Source organism: Onychostoma macrolepis, chromosome 04 (assembly GCF_012432095.1).
Source record: "Onychostoma macrolepis isolate SWU-2019 chromosome 04, ASM1243209v1, whole genome shotgun sequence".
Lineage (NCBI taxonomy): Eukaryota > Metazoa > Chordata > Actinopteri > Cypriniformes > Cyprinidae > Onychostoma > Onychostoma macrolepis.
In genome coordinates, this window is record NC_081158.1 from 21,836,237 (window position 1) to 21,857,372 (window position 21,136).

Genomic DNA, 21,136 nt, shown 5'->3' on the forward strand with positions numbered 1-21,136 from the left:
ATTTTTGCATAGAAACCTTATGATATATTAGATTTAAGAGGAGAAAAGGTTTGTAAAGGGGCACTTCATAAAGACTGGAGGTCCACTAACAGAAATAAGTGCATGTCCAGTTTAATAGCTGTCAGAGCTGCTTGTGAAACTGATGCTTTTGTGTTTTGGTCTAAATGAAGAGCCCCTCCAGTACAGCCTGGAAATGACCAGCAGGATGAGCTTCAAAACAAACAATTGCATGGCCTAGCAGAGCGGTTCTCAACTGGTGTGTCACAAAGAAAAATAATTGAAAACGTACATGAAAACTAATGCAACTAACCGTATATATATATAAATATGCTTAGTTATGATAAACAGGCTACCGTTTTATATTAGAAAATAAATAGGCCTACCTTATAGGTTTGTTGATGTTAAAGGGGCTGCAGTCAATCAAACTACAAATCTGTCAGCAGTATTCTTTTAGTATTACTTATATACTAACGCATTTGTTAATATTTTCAATTATCTTTTTATTATTTCTAGTATCATTTTAATTATTTTGTCATGCTTTTGTCATTTTTATTTTTTTTAATTACAGTATTTTGCTACAAACTAATCTGTCAACAATGTTATTTTAGTATTTATATACTATTATAGTATTTATTAATACTTTGAATTAGCTTTTTATATTTATATCGTTTGCATTTTAATTTAAGTTGTAGTAATTTTATGTGCTTCTGTCATTTTTACTAGCTTTTTATCTTTTTCTTTCCAAAATACAATATTTTGCTACAAATAATTAGTCATTTAAGTATTAACTACATATTACTATGACAGTATTAATATTTTGAATTAGCATTTTAAATTTTCCGTTTAGTTCCGTTTAGTTAAAAGTAAGTTTTAGTAATTTTGTTAAGTGCTTTTAAAATAATATATACTGTATATATATTATATGTATGTATGTATATATACACATGTATACATATATACATATACACACACACACACACACACACACACACACACATATATATATATATATAAAATCTGGGTTCTGACGGAAAACCAGTTGAGAATCACTGGCCTAGCACGTGCTCATTCAGCTGTCAGCCAATCAGAGAAGCCGCTCACAGATCCTGCTAGTTAACGTTATGTATAAAGTGGATCTCTCAACACACTGAGAGTGTGTGTTGCAAACATTTAGCTTCAGATCCACCCCAGTATGGACAGAGCATACGCCAGCCCTCCAAAGTGATGAGGTCTCTCTTGGTCTCTGTGTGAGGAACATACCGCATGAAAGTGTCATAGAAACAGCTCCTGGTCCACATGAGACAATCAGGGGCGAAACAAACCACAATCAGGAACCAGATTCTGACAAACCTGAACATCTCCTCACTAACTCACACATCTGCATTCAACTACAGAGGGAATATGGCATCATACCTCTTGTTAGGAAAGCACCATGTGGGCCGTGGTAGTGGAACGGTGGTGAGGGGCGGCCCCGTTTGTCCGTCCACTGTGCTGACGGTAGGTTTGGGGTACCGGTGTCCGATTGCTGTGTTGTTGGCATTGTTGATGTTTGCGTTGGATCCTGAGGAAGAGTAACTGCTCGGAGTGAAGGTGGAGTCGACGAGCTTCTGATGAGAGGGAGATTCTGCCTCGCCAGGACTCCCAGATTTACTGATGTGCAATGGCCTCTGTGTTGTGAAGGACTGTGGGAAGGAGGCATGGCCATCACTCTGATGGTAGTAGTTGACATGGTTACCGAAGAGGCCGCCAGACCGCTGAAAAGGTAAATATATACACATGAGTGGTCACATTTATGCAAACCTGATCATCCCTTCCCCATTCACACCTGGTATTAACATCTCCAGTGATTTTTCAGTGGATTTCAATGGCTTCTTATAATACAGAAGCCCTAAGCATTAAAGTGCCCCTATTATGGATTTTTGAAAATGACCTTTCATGCAGTGTGTAAAACAGATCTAAGTGAATCAAAACATCCTGCAAAGTTTTAAATCTGAAAGTGCACCGTGTATAAAAGAGAGAGTCGACTCTGAATCATTGAAACGAGTCGTTTTTAAAACGAATCTCAAGCCGTTTCATGTTGAAGTCAACATGAAACATTAGCATATTGCCTGCCCACTTGGGAAAACTTGATTTTCGCATTGGTCTGAATGAAAATGCAAATTCATTCTTTGCCACTAGGTGCCGCTTTTGGAGCGTTAAAAGCTCACTAACACTGCTTTAAATGAAATCGACCAATCACCGCAGATTAGCATCACGCAAAGGAGGGGTTTTGGAAAAATGAATCGTTGAGCGAATTGTTTGGGAGTCGTTGAGCAAATGTGTTTTTTGACCTTGCATGCATGTCAACCTGTTGTTGGGGACTCCCAAAACCAAAATATGAACCTTTCATAACCCATAATAGGGGCACTTTAAAGGGATAGTTCAACCAAAAATGAAAATACTGTCATTAATTACTCACCCTCATGTCGTTCCAAACCCGTAAAACCTTTGTTCATATTCGAAACACAAATTAAGATATTTTTGATGAAATCTGAGAGCTTTCTGACCCTCCATAGACAGCAATGCAACTGACACATTCAAGGCCCAGAAAGGTAGTAAGGACATTGTTAAAATAGTCCATTTGACATCAGTGGTTCAACCGTCTTTTATGAAGCTACGAAAATACTTTTTGTGTGCAACGAAAACAAAACGCATGTGCTGTGCCTTGTTTACAAGCAGAGGAATGCACACCTATGCATCGTGGTGAATGCGCATTGAAGTCTGACGCGGAAGAGAAGAAATTGTTGAATAAAGTCATTATTTTTGTTTTCTCTGTGCAAAAAAAGTATTCTTGTAGCTTCATAAAATTACGGTTGAACCACTGAGTCACATGGACTATTTTAATGATGTCCTTACTACCTTTCTGGGCCTTGAATGCGGTAATTCCTATGCTGGGTCAGAAAGCACTAGGATTTCACCACAAACATCTTAATTTGTGTTCCGAAGATGAACGAAGGTCTTACAGGTTTGGAACGACATGAGGGTGAGTAATTAATGACATAATTTTCATTTTTGGGTGAACTAACCTCTGCTTTTCTTCTCATGATCTTGACTTTCTTGAGATCTTGACATAACAAAATTTTATATTTTGTTTTAGCCTTGTACCTAAAATCCCTCACTTTCAATGAGAGTTGTTAATTTGAAGTGTTTTGAATATATATATGGTTAGACTTTTCTAAAACAAAACATAATGTGGCCATATGCGTGTCTAACCACCACCAAGGATGGATTGAGTATAAAGTTTTCAATACGCTTCTGGGATGCACTACATCACTTTTTCAGCTGTATTTAGAGCCTACTTGTGATCAGATCACTAACGCGAATGTTAATACCAATGTTATTATGTACAGTATATAATCACGAATGTTAATACACGAATATTAATACCAAGGTAAATGGGGCCAAATGAACATACAGACACACACACTGAAAACAAACACTTTCACTTCCTCTATTCACTCTGCACTTATATTCAGACAGCCGCCATGTTTTAGATTTTTCTAAAATGTCTATGAATGTACGTTGACATCACTGATGGCTAATGTTTAATAATTTAACTAATTTTATAACCATCTGATCTCTATGATGAGGGCAAAGCACTATTACTTAATGATTTCTAATACTTTTAGATGACAAGCTTGTAAAACTTGACACATTTATGAACCTAATATGAACAAAATAATTTTGCTGTCCCAATAACAAATGAAAAAAATAAAATAAAATTCTAAGCCCCCAATGCTGAGCGATGAATCTAAACAAGCAGCTCGGTGACCCTTCGCAGCCTGGTTGGAAGATCTGGCTGATGGTCCCATGCAGGTGGGCAGAAGCTCCGGCAGCAGAAGCGATGATGTGAGCAGAGCGGAGGAGAGGAAATAAAGAGGCAATATCAGACCTTTACCCTGAAGATATCATCCTCAGAAGCAGTACACACGGTTTCCTTCATGGCTCTCTCCAGCTCCTCCTCCACAGTCAGGTCTCCTGATATCGCTCTTCTGATCTCAGGACCCATATCATGCAGTGTACGCAGGCCAGCCTGGTCACAACACACACAAACAGGCACATTCATATGCAAACAAACCACACTTTTCTGTTATAGCTGATGGTCTAATGGACCCACCTGCAATGAAAGAGCAGTCTTTGGGGGAATTTTGGCCACCAGTCCCTGTTCCTTGCGCTTCTTAAATTTCCTGAAGTATTCCTGAATCAGGAATGTGGCATAGAACTTCCCAACGGTTACTTCATCATCTGTTGGGCAAGAAAACACACACTCAGGTTTTGTTTGTTGTACTGGTTGAAAAGTTATGTTGCTTCCTGCATTTTTCTTTTAATGCATAAATATATTGTTTTAAACTTTTAAGATAAGCTTGACAGCTTCTTGAAGTGCTGGGACAGGAGAATAGAACTTGAAAACCTTATTTTTTATTGATATACAATATACAGTATCTCACAGAAGTGAGTACACCCATCACATTTTTGTAAATATTTTATTATATCTTTTCATGTGACGACACTGAAGAAATGACACTTTGCTACAATGTAAAGTAGTGAGTGTACAGCTTGTATAACAGTGTAAATTTGCTGTCCCCTCAAAATAACTTAACACACAGCCATTAATGTCTAAACCGCTGGCCACAAAAGTGAGTATACCCCTAAGTGAAAATGTCCAAATTGGGCCCAATTAGCCATTTTCTCTCCCCGGTGTCATGTGACTCGTTAGTGTTACAAGGTCTCAGGTGTGAATGGGGAGCGGGTGTGTTCAATTTGGTGTTATCTCTCTCACTCTCTCATACTGGTCACTGGAAGTTCAACATGGCATCTCATGGCAAAGAACTCTCTGAGGATCTGAAAAAAAGAATTGTTGCTCTACATAAAGATGGAGTAGGCTATAAGAAGACTGACAAGACCCTAAAACTGAGCACGGTGCCCAAGCCCATACAGCGGTTTAACAGGACAGGTTCCACTCAGAACAGGCCTCGCCATGGTCGACCAAAGAAGTTGAGTGCATGTGTTCAGCGTCATATCCAGAGGTTGTGTTTGGGAAATAGACATATGAGACCATACGCCGCACACTGCATCAAACTGGTCTGCATGGCTGTCGTCCAAGAAGGAAGCCTCTTCTAAAGATGATACACAAGAAAGCCCGCAAACAGTTTGCTGAAGACAAGCAGACTATGGACATGGAGACCAAGATAAACTTATTTGGTTCAGATGGTGTCAAGCGTGTGTGGCGGCAACCAGGTGAGGAGTACAAAGACAAGTGTGTCTTGCCTACAGTCAAGCATGGTGGTGGGAGTGTCATGGTCTGGGGCTAGTGCTGCCAGCACCAGGGAGCTACAGTTCATTGAGGGAACCATGAATGCCAACATGTACTGTGACATACTGAAGCAGAGCATGATCCCCTCCCTTCTATTCCAACATGATAACAACCCCAAACACACCTCCAAGACGACCACTGCCTTGCTAAAGAAGCTGAGGGTAAAGGTGATGGACTGGCCAAGCATGTCTCTAGACCTAAACCTAAATTTCTTCAGTGTTGTCACATGAAAATATATAATAATATATATACACACACACACACACACACACACAAGTTTGGGGTAAATAAATTTTTTAAAGAAATTAATAATTTTATTCAGCAAGGTCTCATTAAATTGATCAAACGTGACAGTAAAAACTGAATAATGCTACAAAAGAGTTCTATTTAAAATAAATGATGTTCCTTTGAACTTTCTATTCATAGAACTTAAAAATATACCAGTTTCCACAAAAATATTAAGCAGCACAACTGTTTAACACCAAATCAGCACCAACAAGTTTTGTTAGCACCAAATCAGCATATTTTCAGCTTTGCCATCATGAGAATAAATTACATTTTAAAGTATATTACAACATAAAACCACTTTTTAAATTACAGTATGTCACAATAGTACTGTTTTACTGTACTGTATTTTTGATTAAATGAATGCAGCCTTGGTGAGCAAAAGAGACTTCTTTCAAAAACCCCAACCCCAAAATTATGAATGGTAGTGTATGTATTTGGTTGACCTTTGACCTTTTGCAATCACCCACCTCCAGCCGGGGGAACAACTTGATCCAGCAGCTTCATGCTCGTCCTCTTCCAGATCTTCTTCACGATGGCCCTGAGTTCCTCATTTGCTTGCTCCAAGTTACCTGACACAAACACATACAAGCAGTGACTTTTCTGTGCATATACTGTAAGCATATACTCTAATGTGTATTAGATTTATGCATGTTTATGAACTGTATTTGCGTGTATGACACTTTCACACCTTCAGTTTTGATGCGTAGAGCCGTTCTTACTAGAGCAAAGAGAGTTGCGTTGAACATTACCGTCCCGTCACTATTGAGAGGCATGTTCATGGACACAAGCCGCTGCAGATGCACAGATAAAGTAAGTCAAGTAATGTGTCGAACACACTAAAGAATTGGTGCATTTTGGGATTTTCTGTGTTTGTACCTTGCAAGCTACTCTATGTGGACAAAGCTTTCCAAATCCAAGGGGAGGCTGAATCCTGCGCAGTAACGTCACCACATCCAGGTGCTTTATCCGACCCCTGCAATCACATTAAACTCAGATCTCAGTTTCAGTCACTACAAATAATAATAATCTAGAATTATTAATAATAAGATCTAGAAACTGCAGCTGTTAAAGATGGCAAAACAGGAAGTGACTGACTTTGCCTCAGGATCATATTCTGCCCATATCCTCTTAAACTCATCCAGGTGATGTGGCCCCAATATCGACCAATCACGTGTTAAATAGTCAAAGTTGTCCATGATGACAGCCACAAAGAGGTTAATGATCTGTGGGAGAGGAAGGATCTGAATCATCTTGTGCTAGGGAAACCCACTGCTTCTGTTGTTATGGATACGGTAAACATTGTACGGAGGGGGTAAAGGATGTCATGCTGGTGGAGATGATTTCACAGCAAATTTCACAGCTGATATACAATAACACAGTTGCTTACTGGGAAGGAATATCGATGTCAACTCACCAGGAAGGCGCAAAGCATATAAAAGCTAACAAAGTAGATGATGGCAAAGTGGCTGCCACAGTCTTCACTGGAATGGCCGACCTCTGTCCCCTTTTCACATGGGCGGTTCGGAGAACAGGCCAGCATTATTTCCTGCCATGCCTCCCCTGTTGCACACCTACAGAAATGCACAAGCTCAATGTGAGAGAGAGACATCAAACAAGTGAAAAAAAGAGAGAGAGAAAGCAAGAGGGAGACTGACCTGAAGAGCAGCAGAACAGCCTGAGGAAACGTCTGAAAGTTGTTGTTTCGGTTGATCTGGCTGTGGTCCCTCAGGGCAATCTTACCAAACATCTGTGGAGTCAGAAAAACATTACCCATCACCAATCGCTCCACACCAACATGTCTAAGTACAAGTACAGGAGCTAGAACAGACATGGAGACATTTCCTTGGGGAAGATGAGGAGAGAGTGTGAAGCAAATGAAGCTGGGTCTGACCTGCATCCCAATAACGGCGTAGATGAAGAACAGCATTACGATCAGTAAAGCAACATAGGGAAGAGCCTGTGAACAAACCGAGGGAGAAGGAGAAGGGAAAAGAGGAAAGATTAAATACACAGAGTGAACGCAAAACGCAGGAATTGTAGAAAAATTGTTCATTTCATCAGCCACTTTTAGTTTAATTTCACTCTGAATGACATATAGTCAAATAGAAAATTTTCATTTTTAAGTCATTTTTTAAATAAAATATAATTTTTTAATTATTTCTTAGATATAAAATTGTATTAAAATATATGATCAATAAAATTTAATGCATATGTTTATTGATTGATTGAGTGATTAATTGATTAATTGTACAATACCAAGTTTGGGGTGGGTAAGATTTTGAAAGTCTCAGCAAGACTGCATTTATTTGTTAAAAATGCAGTAAAACAGTAATATTGTGAAATATTATTACATTTTAAAATAACAGTTTTATTTTAATACATATTCAAATGGAATTTATTATTGTGATGGCAAAACTGAATTTCATTACTCCAGTCTTCAGTGTCACATGATCCTTAAATCATTCTAATATGCTGATTTGCTAAAGAAAACATTTATGATTATTATTTTGAAACAGTCATGCATTTTTAGGATTCTTTGGTGAATATAAATTTTAAATAACCACATTTATTTAATAATATAAATCTTTTGTAACATTATTTACTGTCACTTTTGTTACTTTTAATGCATCCTTGCTAAATAAAATAATTATTATTTTAAAATCTTACTGGCCCCAAACCTTTGTACATTTTATGATTTTATTTCAGATAGATAGGCACATACCATGTAGACGGCTTTGTTGATTATAATGCAAACAATCAAGTTTTATGTGACAAAATTCCAGTGTAGTCATATAACAACACAAACTTTTATTAGATTGTCTGCTGGTGTTTAATTGCTCACAAAGCCTGACTTTGACTTAGGCATGAAGTCTGGACCACAGTACTATCTCTGTACAATTACACAAGAAAGTGCTGTCTCATTTCATTCTCCTCACCTGAAAGGATTTAATGAAGGTCCAGAGCAGCGTCCGAATGCCCTCTCCCCGAGACAGAAGCTTCACCAGCCTCATCACGCGGAACAGCCGAAAGAACGTGATTGAGATCCTGGCGTTATCTTCAGTGTTTTGGAGGCCCTTTTTCAGCATGACAAACACACACATATGCATGTTCATGGGGAGGCACACACACTCATATATACTGTACACCCAACCATTTGTACACCACCAAGAACAATTCAAGGTGACACACACACAATCAAGTTAATATGTCTACAGCAGCATGTTAAACACTTCCACCAAGAGCAAACTACAGAGACACAGAGGATGTCTGGTGGCTTTATGAAACAATGACAATATTCCAAATGGGTGCAAAGCCATATATAGATATCTACCACAATACACAACACCCCTGAAGTAGTAATCTTTCTAGCTAATCATATATACTTAATAAATACCCTATTGTACTAACCTGCCATTGAAGCTTTAACACTATATTTCACAGGTGATATTAGAATCTACATATGTGTCACATACACAGATACTAAACCACAGATGTTTACAGACGTTACGTTTATCTCATCCTGTACCATTTCCGCCGCAAAAAAAAACGCTTTGGTAAATTATAATTATGACATTAAAAGTCATTATGAGATACAAAGTCCTAATTATGACAAAAAGTTGAAATTATGAGATAGTAAGTCAATTATGAGATGAGTTGAAGTTGAAATAAGATAAAAAGTCGAAATTATGAGATAGTAAGTCAATTATGAGATGAGTTGAAGTTGAAATAAGATAAAAAGTTGAAATTATGAGATAGTAAGTCAATTATGAGATGAGTTGAAGTTGAAATAAGACAAATAAGATAAAAATCGAAATTATGAGCTAGTAAGTCAATTATGAGATGAGTTGAAGTTGAAATAAGACAAATAAGATAAAAATCGAAATTATGAGATAGTAAGTCAATTATGAGATGAGTTGAAGTTGAAAAGACAAATAAGATAAAAATCGAAATTATGAGATAGTAAGTCAATTATGAGATGAGTTGAAGTTGAAATAAGACAAATAAGATAAAAATCGAAATTATGAGATAGTAAGTCAATTATGAGATGAGTTGAGGTTGAAATAAGACAAATAAGATAAAAATCGAAATTATGAGATAGTAAGTCAATTATGAGATGAGTTGAAGTTGAAATAAGACAAATAAGATAAAAATCGAAATTATGAGATAGTAAGTCAATTATGAGATGAGTTGAAGTTGAAATAAGACAAATAAGATAAAAAGTCGAAATTATGAGATAAAAGTCACAATTGAGAATTAAGTCGACATTAACAAAGTCTATAATGTCTATAATGACCCTAAGTCATAATGAGGCCATAATTATGACTTGTCTCATAACTGACTTCAATTTCTCAAATTCGACTATTTAATTCACAACTTGGTATGTCAGTTTGGACTTTTTGTCATAATTTTGAGTTTTTATCCCTTAATGACTTCCTATCTTACAATTTTTCAAAATTATGATTTACCAAAGCACTATTTCTTTATGTGGCAGAAATGGGCTTATCCATTTATTTACGCTTCTTTAAAATCTGATATTTAACTTCAGTTATATAATCTAAACATAAACACAAAGCTGCTGCTCTCTGTTTCAAAGGTGCACTCAGTAGTTTTTCCCTTCATTAAAACATTTCTACAAATAGAATTGTATTGTAATGAACTGTAGTTTAAAAAATCATCACTTATCTAAAATGAATTCAGCAGTCATATCAGTCACCCAAAAGCAGTTTTGTTTCACATGGAGAGGGTCACCTCATGGGACCCACCATTTTGAGGTCACATGAGCTCGGTTTTATTTTGGCAAGACCCCTGTTATCTGAGAAATTCCTGATATTCCCGAATGGCGTCGGTAATTTTTTGTTTCTTTGGTACGGCACTGCATCCACACCACTAGGTGTCAGTATAAGCACAACACGAAAAAGACTCAGTGCACCTTTAAATCTACATCACCTTCATCTGCACACACATGCCCTACAAAAACACATCACACAAACCAAGCAGAACTGAGAATAAGCTTCATGCATGTGGACATCGCACAGGAAATCGTCTTTTGACAAGCCCCAGCTGATTTCAGAGCTCTGCCACGTCGGTGGTGAACTGTCACACCAGAGCTGACCAGTAGAGGCCGACACTGGACTACACACAGAGAGAGCGATGACCATGTGACTACAGCGCACCAATGACAGGCATCGCAGCCTAGGGGAGGGGAGAGGTCGAGGCGATGGACACACTACCAGCATATACACGTGCCTGCCCAATGCCACAGTGATGAGAGGGAACACGTGCGTTCATGCCGAAGTCACATGGTGAATGACAGGTGTTGATGGACAGGTCGACAAGGTGACGGGGTGGAATGAGAGGTGGGGTTTTGGTTACCGTTGGTCCGTACCATTGGTCTTACCACAGAGGAGGGGGGAGAGGAGGAGGGGTCAGCTGGCTTTAAAGAAAGGCAGACAGATGAAAGCTATAGCAGCGCCAACCACCCACTGTACACCTGTGTGTGTTCGTGTGGGAATTTGTGTGGTAAAGTGTCCGTCTGTGTGTTTTGAGGTACATTTGTTGGGTCTTTTGCAGGGGAGACGCCTCATAGCACGTCTGTCTTTCTGCCAGCTGAGGGCGCTACAGCACATGGTCCGTTTGAGGAGGAGCCATACGCTGTTCTGCAGCCGCAGACTGGAGGATGGGTTGGTGACACACGCAGACACATGCACAGATTCGACATCTCTCACGAGCCGAGTCGAGAATCTCTCAGCAGGTTTTTCACGGTGTGTGTGTTGCAGTGAGTGACTGTATGTGTGACTGCATGTAGGTGTGTGTTTCATTTCTACATGCAGAGAGACCGATTTCTAAATCCTCTGCAGTGCCACGATAGACTAAAATGTCTGTCTTTATGTTTCACGCTTTTAGTGGCGATGACAACTCGATTGATTCAATTATGTCTTTGCGGTAGAACTGCAGAGGATCTGGCAACCCCAACCATGCATGTAGCACACACATTACAGAACTGGGTCAACGGTATAACTCGTTCCAAATGTGCATCTGTGAGACAGTTACCATGATAAAATCTCCACACAGAGCCACTTTGAAAGGGCCGCTCCATATCACAGATATTATCTCACATTGCACAAATATACAGATTTGGCACACACTGGTAAACGCTGCCCCCTGGAGGTTACAATCATGCCCATCTGCGAGAACTTCAGGTGTTAGGTGAGTCCCATGAAAATAAAGGTCTGGGTCATATTTCACCCTAAACTCAAACTTAAAAATAAGAAATTATATTTAGCATTAGACTGCAAGAGCTTGTTTTAGGACCAGTACAATTTCTTGCACTGTTGGGTTTAAATGTGTTTAACTGTCATGAAATTAATATATTTTTACGCCAATTAAGCACACGCAAGTCTACCTCCTCAAATTATAAGTAGCCTACTGCAATGAAAAAATATCCTACAAAAAATCAATTAAATAATTAACTAGTATTATCATTAACAACATTATATTATGTACAGAGTTTATTTTAGAACTATCAAGATGTCTTAAATTGGAGGCTTTACATGTGCTTAATTGTCATGAAAATAATATATTTTTATATTATTTCTTTAGATAATATTTTTATTTTAATGACAATTAAGCACATTTAAACTCACTTGCCCCACCTATGAGTAAAAATAAACACAAAAATATTGTTTTTTAAAATGTATTCTAATCTAAATAATTTAGTCTTTAAAGTAAAAGTATAAATCATTTGTGCTGTATTTCATGTAAACTATTGTGTTTTGTCAAAATGATTTTTATTAGTATTATGAAATGAATATGCAAATGTGCTTCATTTTTTTCATACAAAACATTATTTCAAGAGATCACCCTGTTAGTCAATAGAAGTTATTTGAATACACCATAACTGGCTTAGCCAATTAAGTTCAGTGATTGTGGTCCTATCAACCAGTCAACAGCTAATGACTCAGGGAGCAGGCCTACCAAGAATGCTGTGCGGGTGTAAGGAAGAAAGAGAGAAGAGACAGAGGAAAAACACTGAAAAAAGGGAGGAAAATGCAGAACAGAGAGACAGAAAAGAAGAGGCATTCATAGAGAAGGATGCAATGTGGCATCGTCAGCAAGACAGAGCTGGCAAACACTCCCATCTCTCCACCCCCCGCTTCTGTCCAATCAGACACCGCGAATCAGAGAGCGCCTCCAACAGGCAGGGAGGACAAAGCACTGAGAGGAGCAGAGCGGCTTCAGGGGGAGGAGGGGTGACATTAACGCGTTTCTAAGGGAGAACAGAGTCGTCCGGTTTCACTCTAATCTCCTTGTAGCACTGAGAGGAGGGACTGGCTATCAGCACGGATTCATCAGTTTCATTTCAGATCACTAATCAGATTAATTAACAGGTTAATGAAGCATGAGAAAAAAGTGCTCAGAGTTTTCTCAAAGGAAAGAAAAAGGGGAAACAAAAAACAAATCAATCCAAACACAATGCTGGGTCAAAGGTCATGCCTTCAGATCAAATCAGATGCTGGATGAAGAGAAAACTCCAACCAAATCAAACCCAGTCAGTGCTGAAATGGATGTGTATAGCAAAACAGGGGGTATATCTCCAGCATAACTGCTGTCAATCATAAATAACCTTCATTAACGCATTTTGATCAGAGAGCCCAAATCAAGAATGAACACTTACATGGAGCTGTAGTCTTGTATCTGAAATACACCATGCCACCGAAAGTTTGGAGGCAGTAAGATTGATTGATTGATTGATTGTAATGCATCATGGTTTCAACAAAAATATTAAGGAGCACAACTGTTTCCAGCATTGATTAAAAATTTTTTTACTTGAGCAGAATATCAGCAAATTATAATGATTTCTAAAGGATCATGTGACACTGAAGACTGCTGAAAATTCAGCTTTGCCATCGCAAGAATAAAATTACATTTTAAAATAGAAAACTTTATTATACATTGTAATAAAACTTTTTTTTTATTGTAATCATATTTTACAATATTACAGTTTTTACTGTATATATTTTTCGAATAGCCTTGTTGTGCATAAGAGACTTCTTTCAAAAAACTTTTATTGACCCTAAACTTTGAAATAGTCATTTTTAATAAAACCTTTACATCAAAACATATTGGCAAAGTGGCAAAGTCAAGTCTGCCACATATTAACTAAAGATCTAAAAATGAATCCAAAGATGCATTTTCACAGCATGCATAACGCACAGATGCAATATTTTGACACCTCCAATCTACATTTTACAAGTGACGATTTCTGGTTAAACCCAGCCACTCCAGCTGATATATAACAAGTTGAAGAAATATTTTGACCTCACATTCGCTATTGCTGTTTACACACATACAACAAGCCTGTACCAGATCGAATTGATTGACATTCTAAATGAAGCCTAAAAAACAGAAGAAAATTCAATACTCAACTTTGAAATTAGTTTAGAAATTAGAAATACAAGTTTCTTCTAAAGAGAATCTGGGCTCTTCTTTCAAAATCTGTTTGAAGGTTTATGAATTGATTCAACAGTAAAGAAACATTTATTGAGTTACAGGCAACATTGATAAGATTGACCATCCATCTTAATGTAGCGATTTCCAAAACAATGCATCAGTCTATATTGATTGTGAAGCCGGAATATATCACCCTGAGCGTTATACAAGGTCATTCATGCCTATGTGTGCGGGTGGAGGGTTAAAGCAACTCATCTTTGTTAGTGTGGGAGGGTTAGGGGGGTGCAGGCAGGCAGATTGAGAGAGAGAGATTACTTACGTTAACCTCTGTGATGGCTATATCAACAACACTACCCACTACAATAAGGGCATCAAACGTGTTCCATGCATCAACAAAATAATGCTGGACGGAAAACAACAAATAAAAAAAAGAAAGAAATGAAAAAGAAAAGAAAAGAAAAGGAGAGAGGAGAAAATAAGGAAGAAAACAGTTACACATGAACAATTAACTCACAGAAGACATGAGGAAAAATCATAAAATCAAATGACGGGTGTGAGGAAATCAAAAACGAAATCAGAGAATCCCATGATGACCCGGGACCTGTCATGCTCCACAGCAGCAGTCAAACATCCATCAAAACCACCTTGAAAAGAACGGCCAGGGGTCCTGGGTTAGTTCAGGTGTGACTGTTAGTTACAGCAAAACAACATACATCGCGGCCTGGAGGATGAAAAGAAACGCTCGCTCTCTCTCTTTCACGGGGCCTACCGAAAAACTCTCCTGTACCAACACTTTTTCTCCTGCCCTAAATAAACCTCTCACCGCCAGAGGGCGACCTGCCACAGCAGCCATCTTGCCGTCGGAACAGGAAATGAAGAGTTGGAGGAGACAGCAGGAGCAGAGAATGGCAGGAAGCACAGGGGAATGAAAGACAGCAGAGATGGACAGGAGAGCAAAAGAGAGGAAGGGAGTTGGGAAAAGAGAGAGAGAGAGAGAGAGAGGTGGCGATGTACTTACGTTGATCTCACTCAGAATGACGTCTATAATGCTGCCAATTACGATGAGGAAGTCAAAAACATTCCAGGGGTCACTAAAGTAACCCTACACAGGACGAGGGGAAGGTGGGGGTGAGGGGTGAGAGAGGGCAGTTAGAGAGGCAGAATTGACCATCACTAGCGCTGCCGTACCCATGATGCATGAGCACAGTCAACCCACAACGAGCCAATCACCATTCAGCACAACTATAGACTTTCAGGAAATTACTGATTAAACATGTCCATTTCCACAAGAAAACGCTCTTTGATTTGTGTTGATGCTCTCGTTTACAAGGAAAAGATGGGTGTAGGGGCTCTAGAGGAAGTCACTTTATCCTGTGAGCGGATGGCATCTCTACTGACACCATCTTTACGATATCTGATTTGTGCTTAATAGGGCAGGAAAACCTTTAATGGACTGGAAATGGCTGCCAAGTTATGCGAGAAATGAAACACTTTAAACACTAACTGATGGAATTACGTCTTAAGGCAGGCGATGAAACTCATTTCTGAAGAAGAGCGAGAGAGAGACTGTCATTTTATGTTACATTCATTTCAGTCCTCATCTGGGGCAAAACTAGTGACTGTAGTAAAACATTTCAGGTCAAAGACATAAGTTAAATAAGTCAGATCTGACATTTCTGAAGATAAGCAGAGTGTTATCCGCTGTAAACTGTGCATTTGATGACACAAACAAAAACCGAAATGGAAAACATTTAGCCTGGAGGACAGCTGTAAAATTGTTTGTTAAACAGCACACGGCAAAAAAAAAAAATAGCACTGATAATAAGGTACTGTATACTGCATGCTGGGACTTCAATTTTAAGAACAGCTTATAGTCTAATCATCTCAAATCAGATATATATATATTTTTTTAAAATAATAATATAGAAAATAAGTTCATGTACACAAATGTCTAATAACAGAATGATCTGGAATGAAAATCAGCTCATATAATAAACATGCATGGCGTACCCTGGGTTTGAAGGCGATGAGTTTGAGGATCATTTCCACAGTGAAGAGGCCGGTGAACAACATATTGAGGATATTCATAGCTTTGCTGAAGGACTGAGATTGGCCATGATGCTGCAAACGCATAAATGAATCAAAAAGATTAGATTTGTGTATTTGAGTATATGTGTATTAGTTCAGTTACTGAGCATACTGACCTGCATGGCCAAGCAGATGGTGTTGAGAAGGATGAGGGTGAACATCAGGTACTCAAAGTAAGTGGAGTTCACCACGTACCACACCTTGTACTGATATGGGTTCTTGGGGATGTACCTGCGTAGGGGACGGGCCTTCAGGGCGTATTCCACACACTGGCGCTGTACACACACGGAAAAGTATGGAGATGTAATTAGAGTTAGACTTTGAAACGCTCTCTGTGTTCCTGTAGGGATATTATCATCAGTCTACCTGGTTCTTGTCCAGCTCACAGTTTTTGTACTCTTGCTCTCCCTGTTCCTGAAATGTCACAATGACGAAACCTACGAATATGTTCATCATGAAGAAGGCGATGATGATGATGTAGATGATGAAGAATATAGAGATGATCACACGGTAGTTGTAGATTGGACCAATATCCTCTGCATGGGAGTCGATGGCTCTGTAGAGGAGCCTGTGGGAGAACAGAGAGCTTCGTGTCAGTGTTTTGAAACGCTGCTTTTACAATTATTCATTCATTTATAGTAATATTTAAGGAGATTGTTTGATATTACTTTTTAAAAATTGTTATTCATTCATTCAGAAATTTCAGAAGGGAAGGATTAAACTGATCAAAAACTGACACTTATGAATATATTTCATTTCAGAAATTAATATATGAATATTATGTTCATTTATATTTCAAGATTTCCTGAAAAAAAAAAAAAAAATGTAATCACTGTTTCCACAAAAATATTAACAAGAAATGTTTCATGAGCACAAAATCAGCATATTAGAACGATTTTTGAAACAACAGTTTTTTTAAATTGTAATAATATTTCACTATATTACTGTTTTTATTGTATTTTTAATCAAATAAATGCAGTCTTGGTGAGCTTAAGAGACTTATTTTTTAAATAATAAAAAAATCCTAACTTTAAACTCATGAAACGTATGTGTTAGAAGTAGTATGTGTGTGAGCAAGTGTGAGTGTGTGTGTGTGTGTATCGCACCCTGGCCAACCCTCAAAAGTGGACACGGCAAACAGAGCCATCATGCCCTGCAGGACATCATCAAAGTTGAAGTCACTGTTCTCCCATGAACGCTGTGCTTTCTCTGGCTTCCCAACATTCCCATCTTTGTATAATATATAGGACCCCCTGTAATACACACACAGAGTGCACACATATACATATGAACGAGCTGTTTTTTTCCCGTAAATGTTACAGTGAACTTTGTTTCCCAAAGACAAAGGGACGTTACCGGCATTCGGCCTGTGTCTGTTTAGAGGTGTCTGTGCAGTAGAAGAATTTGCCCTACAAAACAAACATCAGTTTACATCATGAATGTCCCAACAGCACATACAATGCCACAGGACTAAAAATTCAATGCATTTTCTATATAGAGAAGTAGATTTTTAGCAGTAATGTATAACCCTGTCACTGTGTTGCTCTGTTAAGTACGCATTGTGAGACAGCACAACTTACCTTGAAAAGTTGAACACCAATACAAGCAAACATGAACTGCAGCAAAGTGGTGACGATGACGATGTTCCCGATGGTACGGATGGCTACAAACACACACTGGACCACATGCTGCGGACACAAACAAAGCTCTCAATTAAAATAAATGCTCAGCGCATCCATCACACTAAATGGAAAGTGTAGGTCAGAGTCATCTGAACAGATTTTTGAGTGATTTTTTTGTGAATGAGAGACTCACTTTGAGGCCCTTGGCTCTGTTGATTGCTCTCAGGGGCCTCAACACCCTCAGCACTCTGAGAATCTTCACTACATTAATGGCACTTGACCTGTGAATCACAGCATAGTTTGGCACCACCAATCAGAACGGCTAATTACTGATCATATGACAACACTATCCAGAGAAGCAGATGCCCACAGACAGCAGTGGAGTTTGGAAACATTTGAAATTCCTAGATTAAACGCACTAATGAAATAAATAAAAAATTACGTTGGCACCAAAGACAATTAAAAATTAGAATCTTGAGTTTTATTTACATACTATTATAGTATTTATTAATATATTATTAATATATTATAGTATTTATAAATATTTTTATATTTATTCATATTTAGCTTTAATTTTTATATTTTAAATTTCCATTTTAATTTTAGTTTACATTTTAGTCAGTTTGTTATATACTTAAAAATTATTGTAATTATTGTATTATAGAAAATTATATTATAAAAATTGTATATTTTTAAGTTATAATATATTTAAATATATATTATATATTTTAGATTGTCAAATGATGCTGTCAAATGATTAATCGCATCCAAAATAAACGTTTTTGTTTACATAATATATGTATGTGTGCTGTGTATATTTATTATGTATATATACATACACACACATGCATGTATATATTTCAGACAAATATGTTAAGTTTATATATTAAATATATTTATTTATAATATAAATTATATGAATATAAATATAGACATGTAAATACGTGTAAATATTTTCAAAATATATACTGTGTGTGTGTGTGTATATTTATATATACATAATAAATATACACAGAACACACACATATATTATGCAAACAAAAACTTTTATTTTGTATGCAATTAATCGCAATTAATCGCTTGACAGCACTAATATATATACATACATACAGCGGGTAAAATAAGTATTGAACACATCACCATTTTTCTCAGTAAATATATTTCTAAAGATGCTGTTGACATGAAATTTTCACCAGATGTCGTTAACAATCCAAGTAATACATACATACAAAGAAAAAATACAAATAAGTTCAGAAATGAAGTTGTGTGTAATAAAATGGAATGACCCAGGGAAAAAGTATTGAACACGCTTACTGAAATTTATTTAATACTTCGTACAAAAGCCTTTGTTGGTAATGACAGCTTCAAGATGCCTCCTTTGGCTCATTCTTCCACACAAACAATCTTCAAACCTTGAAGGTTCCATGGGCCTCTTCTATGAACTCTGATCTTTAGTTCTTGCCATAGATTTTCTATTGGATTGAAGTCAGGTGATTGGCTGGCTGGGCCATTCTAGCAGTTTTACTTTCTTTCTCTGAAACCAATTGAGAGTTTCCTTGGCTGTGTGTTTGGGATCATTTTTCCATTCATCTTTCCTTCAATTATATGAATTTTGCCAGTGCTACACCATGATGTTTTGAGGTGATGTGCAGTGCCATTTAACCTCCAAACATGGTGTGTATTATGGCATCCAAAGACTACAATTTTTGTCTCATCTGACCAGACTATATTCTCCCAGTATTTCACATGCTTGTCTAAATGTTGTGCAGCAAACTTTAAACGAGCTTCAACATGCGTTTTCTTTAGCAACAGAGCCTTGTGTGGCGAGCGTGCATACAGGCCACGGTGGTGGAGTGCATTACTTATTGTTTTCTTTGAAACAATTCTACATGCTACACTCTCAGAAATAAAAGGTACAAAAGCTGTTACTGGGGCGGTACTTCCAGGTCTTTCTGAAGCTCTCCACAAGTGATCCTTGGCTCTCGGACAACTCTTCTGATAATTTCTTTCACTCCTCTGTCAAAAATCTTGCGAGGAGAACCTGGTCATGGCCGGTTTATGGTGAAATGATGTTCTTTCCACTGGATTATGGCCCCAACAGTCTTCACTGGAACATTCAGAAGTATAGAAATCCTTCTGTAACCAATGCCATCAGTATATTTTGCAACAATAAGGTTGCGAAGGTCTTGAGAAAGCTCTTTGCTTTTATCTATCATGAAATGTTTCTCATGTGACACGTTGGTCATGAGACACCTTTTTATAGGCCATCAGTTGGGACTGAACCAGCTAATATTAATTTCCACTGACAAGGGGCAGGATTGCTTTCTAATTACTGATATATTTCAGCTGGTGTCTTGGCTTTCCATGCCTTTTTCCACCTCCCTTTCTTCATGTGTTCAATACTTTTTCCCTGTGTCATTCCACTTTGTATGTATGGATTACTTGGATTGTTACCGACATCTGGTGAAAATTTCATGTCAACAGCATCTTTAGAAATATATTTACTGAGAAAAATGGTGAGGTGTTCAATACTTATTTTACCCGCTGTATATATATATATATATATATATATATATATAAAAAACTTATATAGCTTTTTATTTTATTTATTTTATTTTATTTAGATTAGTTGTAGTTAACAATACCAACACTGAATTGGTGGACATAAATAGCATTTGATTGGACATTGGTATTAAAAAGGGTGACATTGAATATGTTATTTGTGACATGAGAAGCAGTAGTACTAGTTAGTTTGTCAGTTAGTTTGGCAAAAGATACTTACTGAATTCCAGAGGAGATCAGAGACACACTGACCACCACCAGATCCAAAATATTAAAATAATTCCGACAAAATGAACCCTTATGTAGGAATGCTCCATACGCTGTCATCTGAGAGGAACAGTGGACAAATGGAGAGTCAGTAAGGAATTAGATGAGTATGAAAGAAACACAGAGAAGGCTGTAGTAGGAAAGATATTATTAGCATGAAATGAACTGGGACACTTGTACCTTTAAAATGTAAATTTACCTTTAATATGATCTCTATGGTGAAGATTCCTGTAAACACATAATCTGCATAGCCTAGAATCTAGCAGAGAAAAAGAGAGACACGCACATATCAAAGCCTCATAACAGCAGCGCTACAAATGTGATGTACATGTCAGTGTGTGTTTGTGTGTACCTGATTCCTGAATGAGTCATTATTCACTGGGTCTTCGGCTGCCAGTGAAATACTGCTCAGCAGTATAAAGAACAGGATTAAATTGGTGAAGATGTTGTGGTTTACAATCTTATGACACAAAACCCTGAACCTACAGAAGAGAGAAAGAGCGGA

General features: G+C 37.6%; 1 protein-coding gene across 21 annotated transcripts in view; it reads right to left on the minus strand.

Annotated features, from left to right (window-relative positions):
- The window catches only part of cacna1c (calcium channel, voltage-dependent, L type, alpha 1C subunit), a 130,169-nt gene that overhangs the window by 9,258 nt on the left and 99,775 nt on the right, over nt 1-21,136 (minus strand). For 5 of the 21 annotated variants that reach the window (XM_058773137.1, XM_058773134.1, XM_058773133.1 and 2 more), the window contains 25 exons: nt 20,984-21,113; nt 20,831-20,890; nt 20,585-20,691; nt 17,996-18,083; nt 17,761-17,868; nt 17,537-17,589; nt 17,287-17,433; nt 16,547-16,748; nt 16,297-16,455; nt 16,103-16,213; nt 15,111-15,194; nt 14,412-14,495; nt 11,028-11,075; nt 8,578-8,715; nt 7,533-7,598; nt 7,297-7,388; nt 7,056-7,212; nt 6,737-6,864; nt 6,518-6,614; nt 6,330-6,432; nt 6,109-6,210; nt 4,157-4,284; nt 3,932-4,072; nt 1,414-1,754; nt 1,261-1,287 (listed from right to left, as the gene is read on the minus strand). In XM_058773137.1, coding sequence (XP_058629120.1) covers nt 1,261-1,287; nt 1,414-1,754; nt 3,932-4,072; nt 4,157-4,284; nt 6,109-6,210; nt 6,330-6,432; nt 6,518-6,614; nt 6,737-6,864; nt 7,056-7,212; nt 7,297-7,388; nt 7,533-7,598; nt 8,578-8,715; nt 11,028-11,075; nt 14,412-14,495; nt 15,111-15,194; nt 16,103-16,213; nt 16,297-16,455; nt 16,547-16,748; nt 17,287-17,433; nt 17,537-17,589; nt 17,761-17,868; nt 17,996-18,083; nt 20,585-20,691; nt 20,831-20,890; nt 20,984-21,113 — 2,901 coding nt within the window. The remainder of the gene's footprint in view (nt 1-1,260; nt 1,288-1,413; nt 1,755-3,931; nt 4,073-4,156; nt 4,285-6,108; nt 6,211-6,329; nt 6,433-6,517; nt 6,615-6,736; nt 6,865-7,055; nt 7,213-7,296; nt 7,389-7,532; nt 7,599-8,577; nt 8,716-11,027; nt 11,076-14,411; nt 14,496-15,110; nt 15,195-16,102; nt 16,214-16,296; nt 16,456-16,546; nt 16,749-17,286; nt 17,434-17,536; nt 17,590-17,760; nt 17,869-17,995; nt 18,084-20,584; nt 20,692-20,830; nt 20,891-20,983; nt 21,114-21,136) is intronic. The other 16 variants (XM_058773147.1, XM_058773138.1, XM_058773146.1 and 13 more) reach the window with 10 other exon arrangements.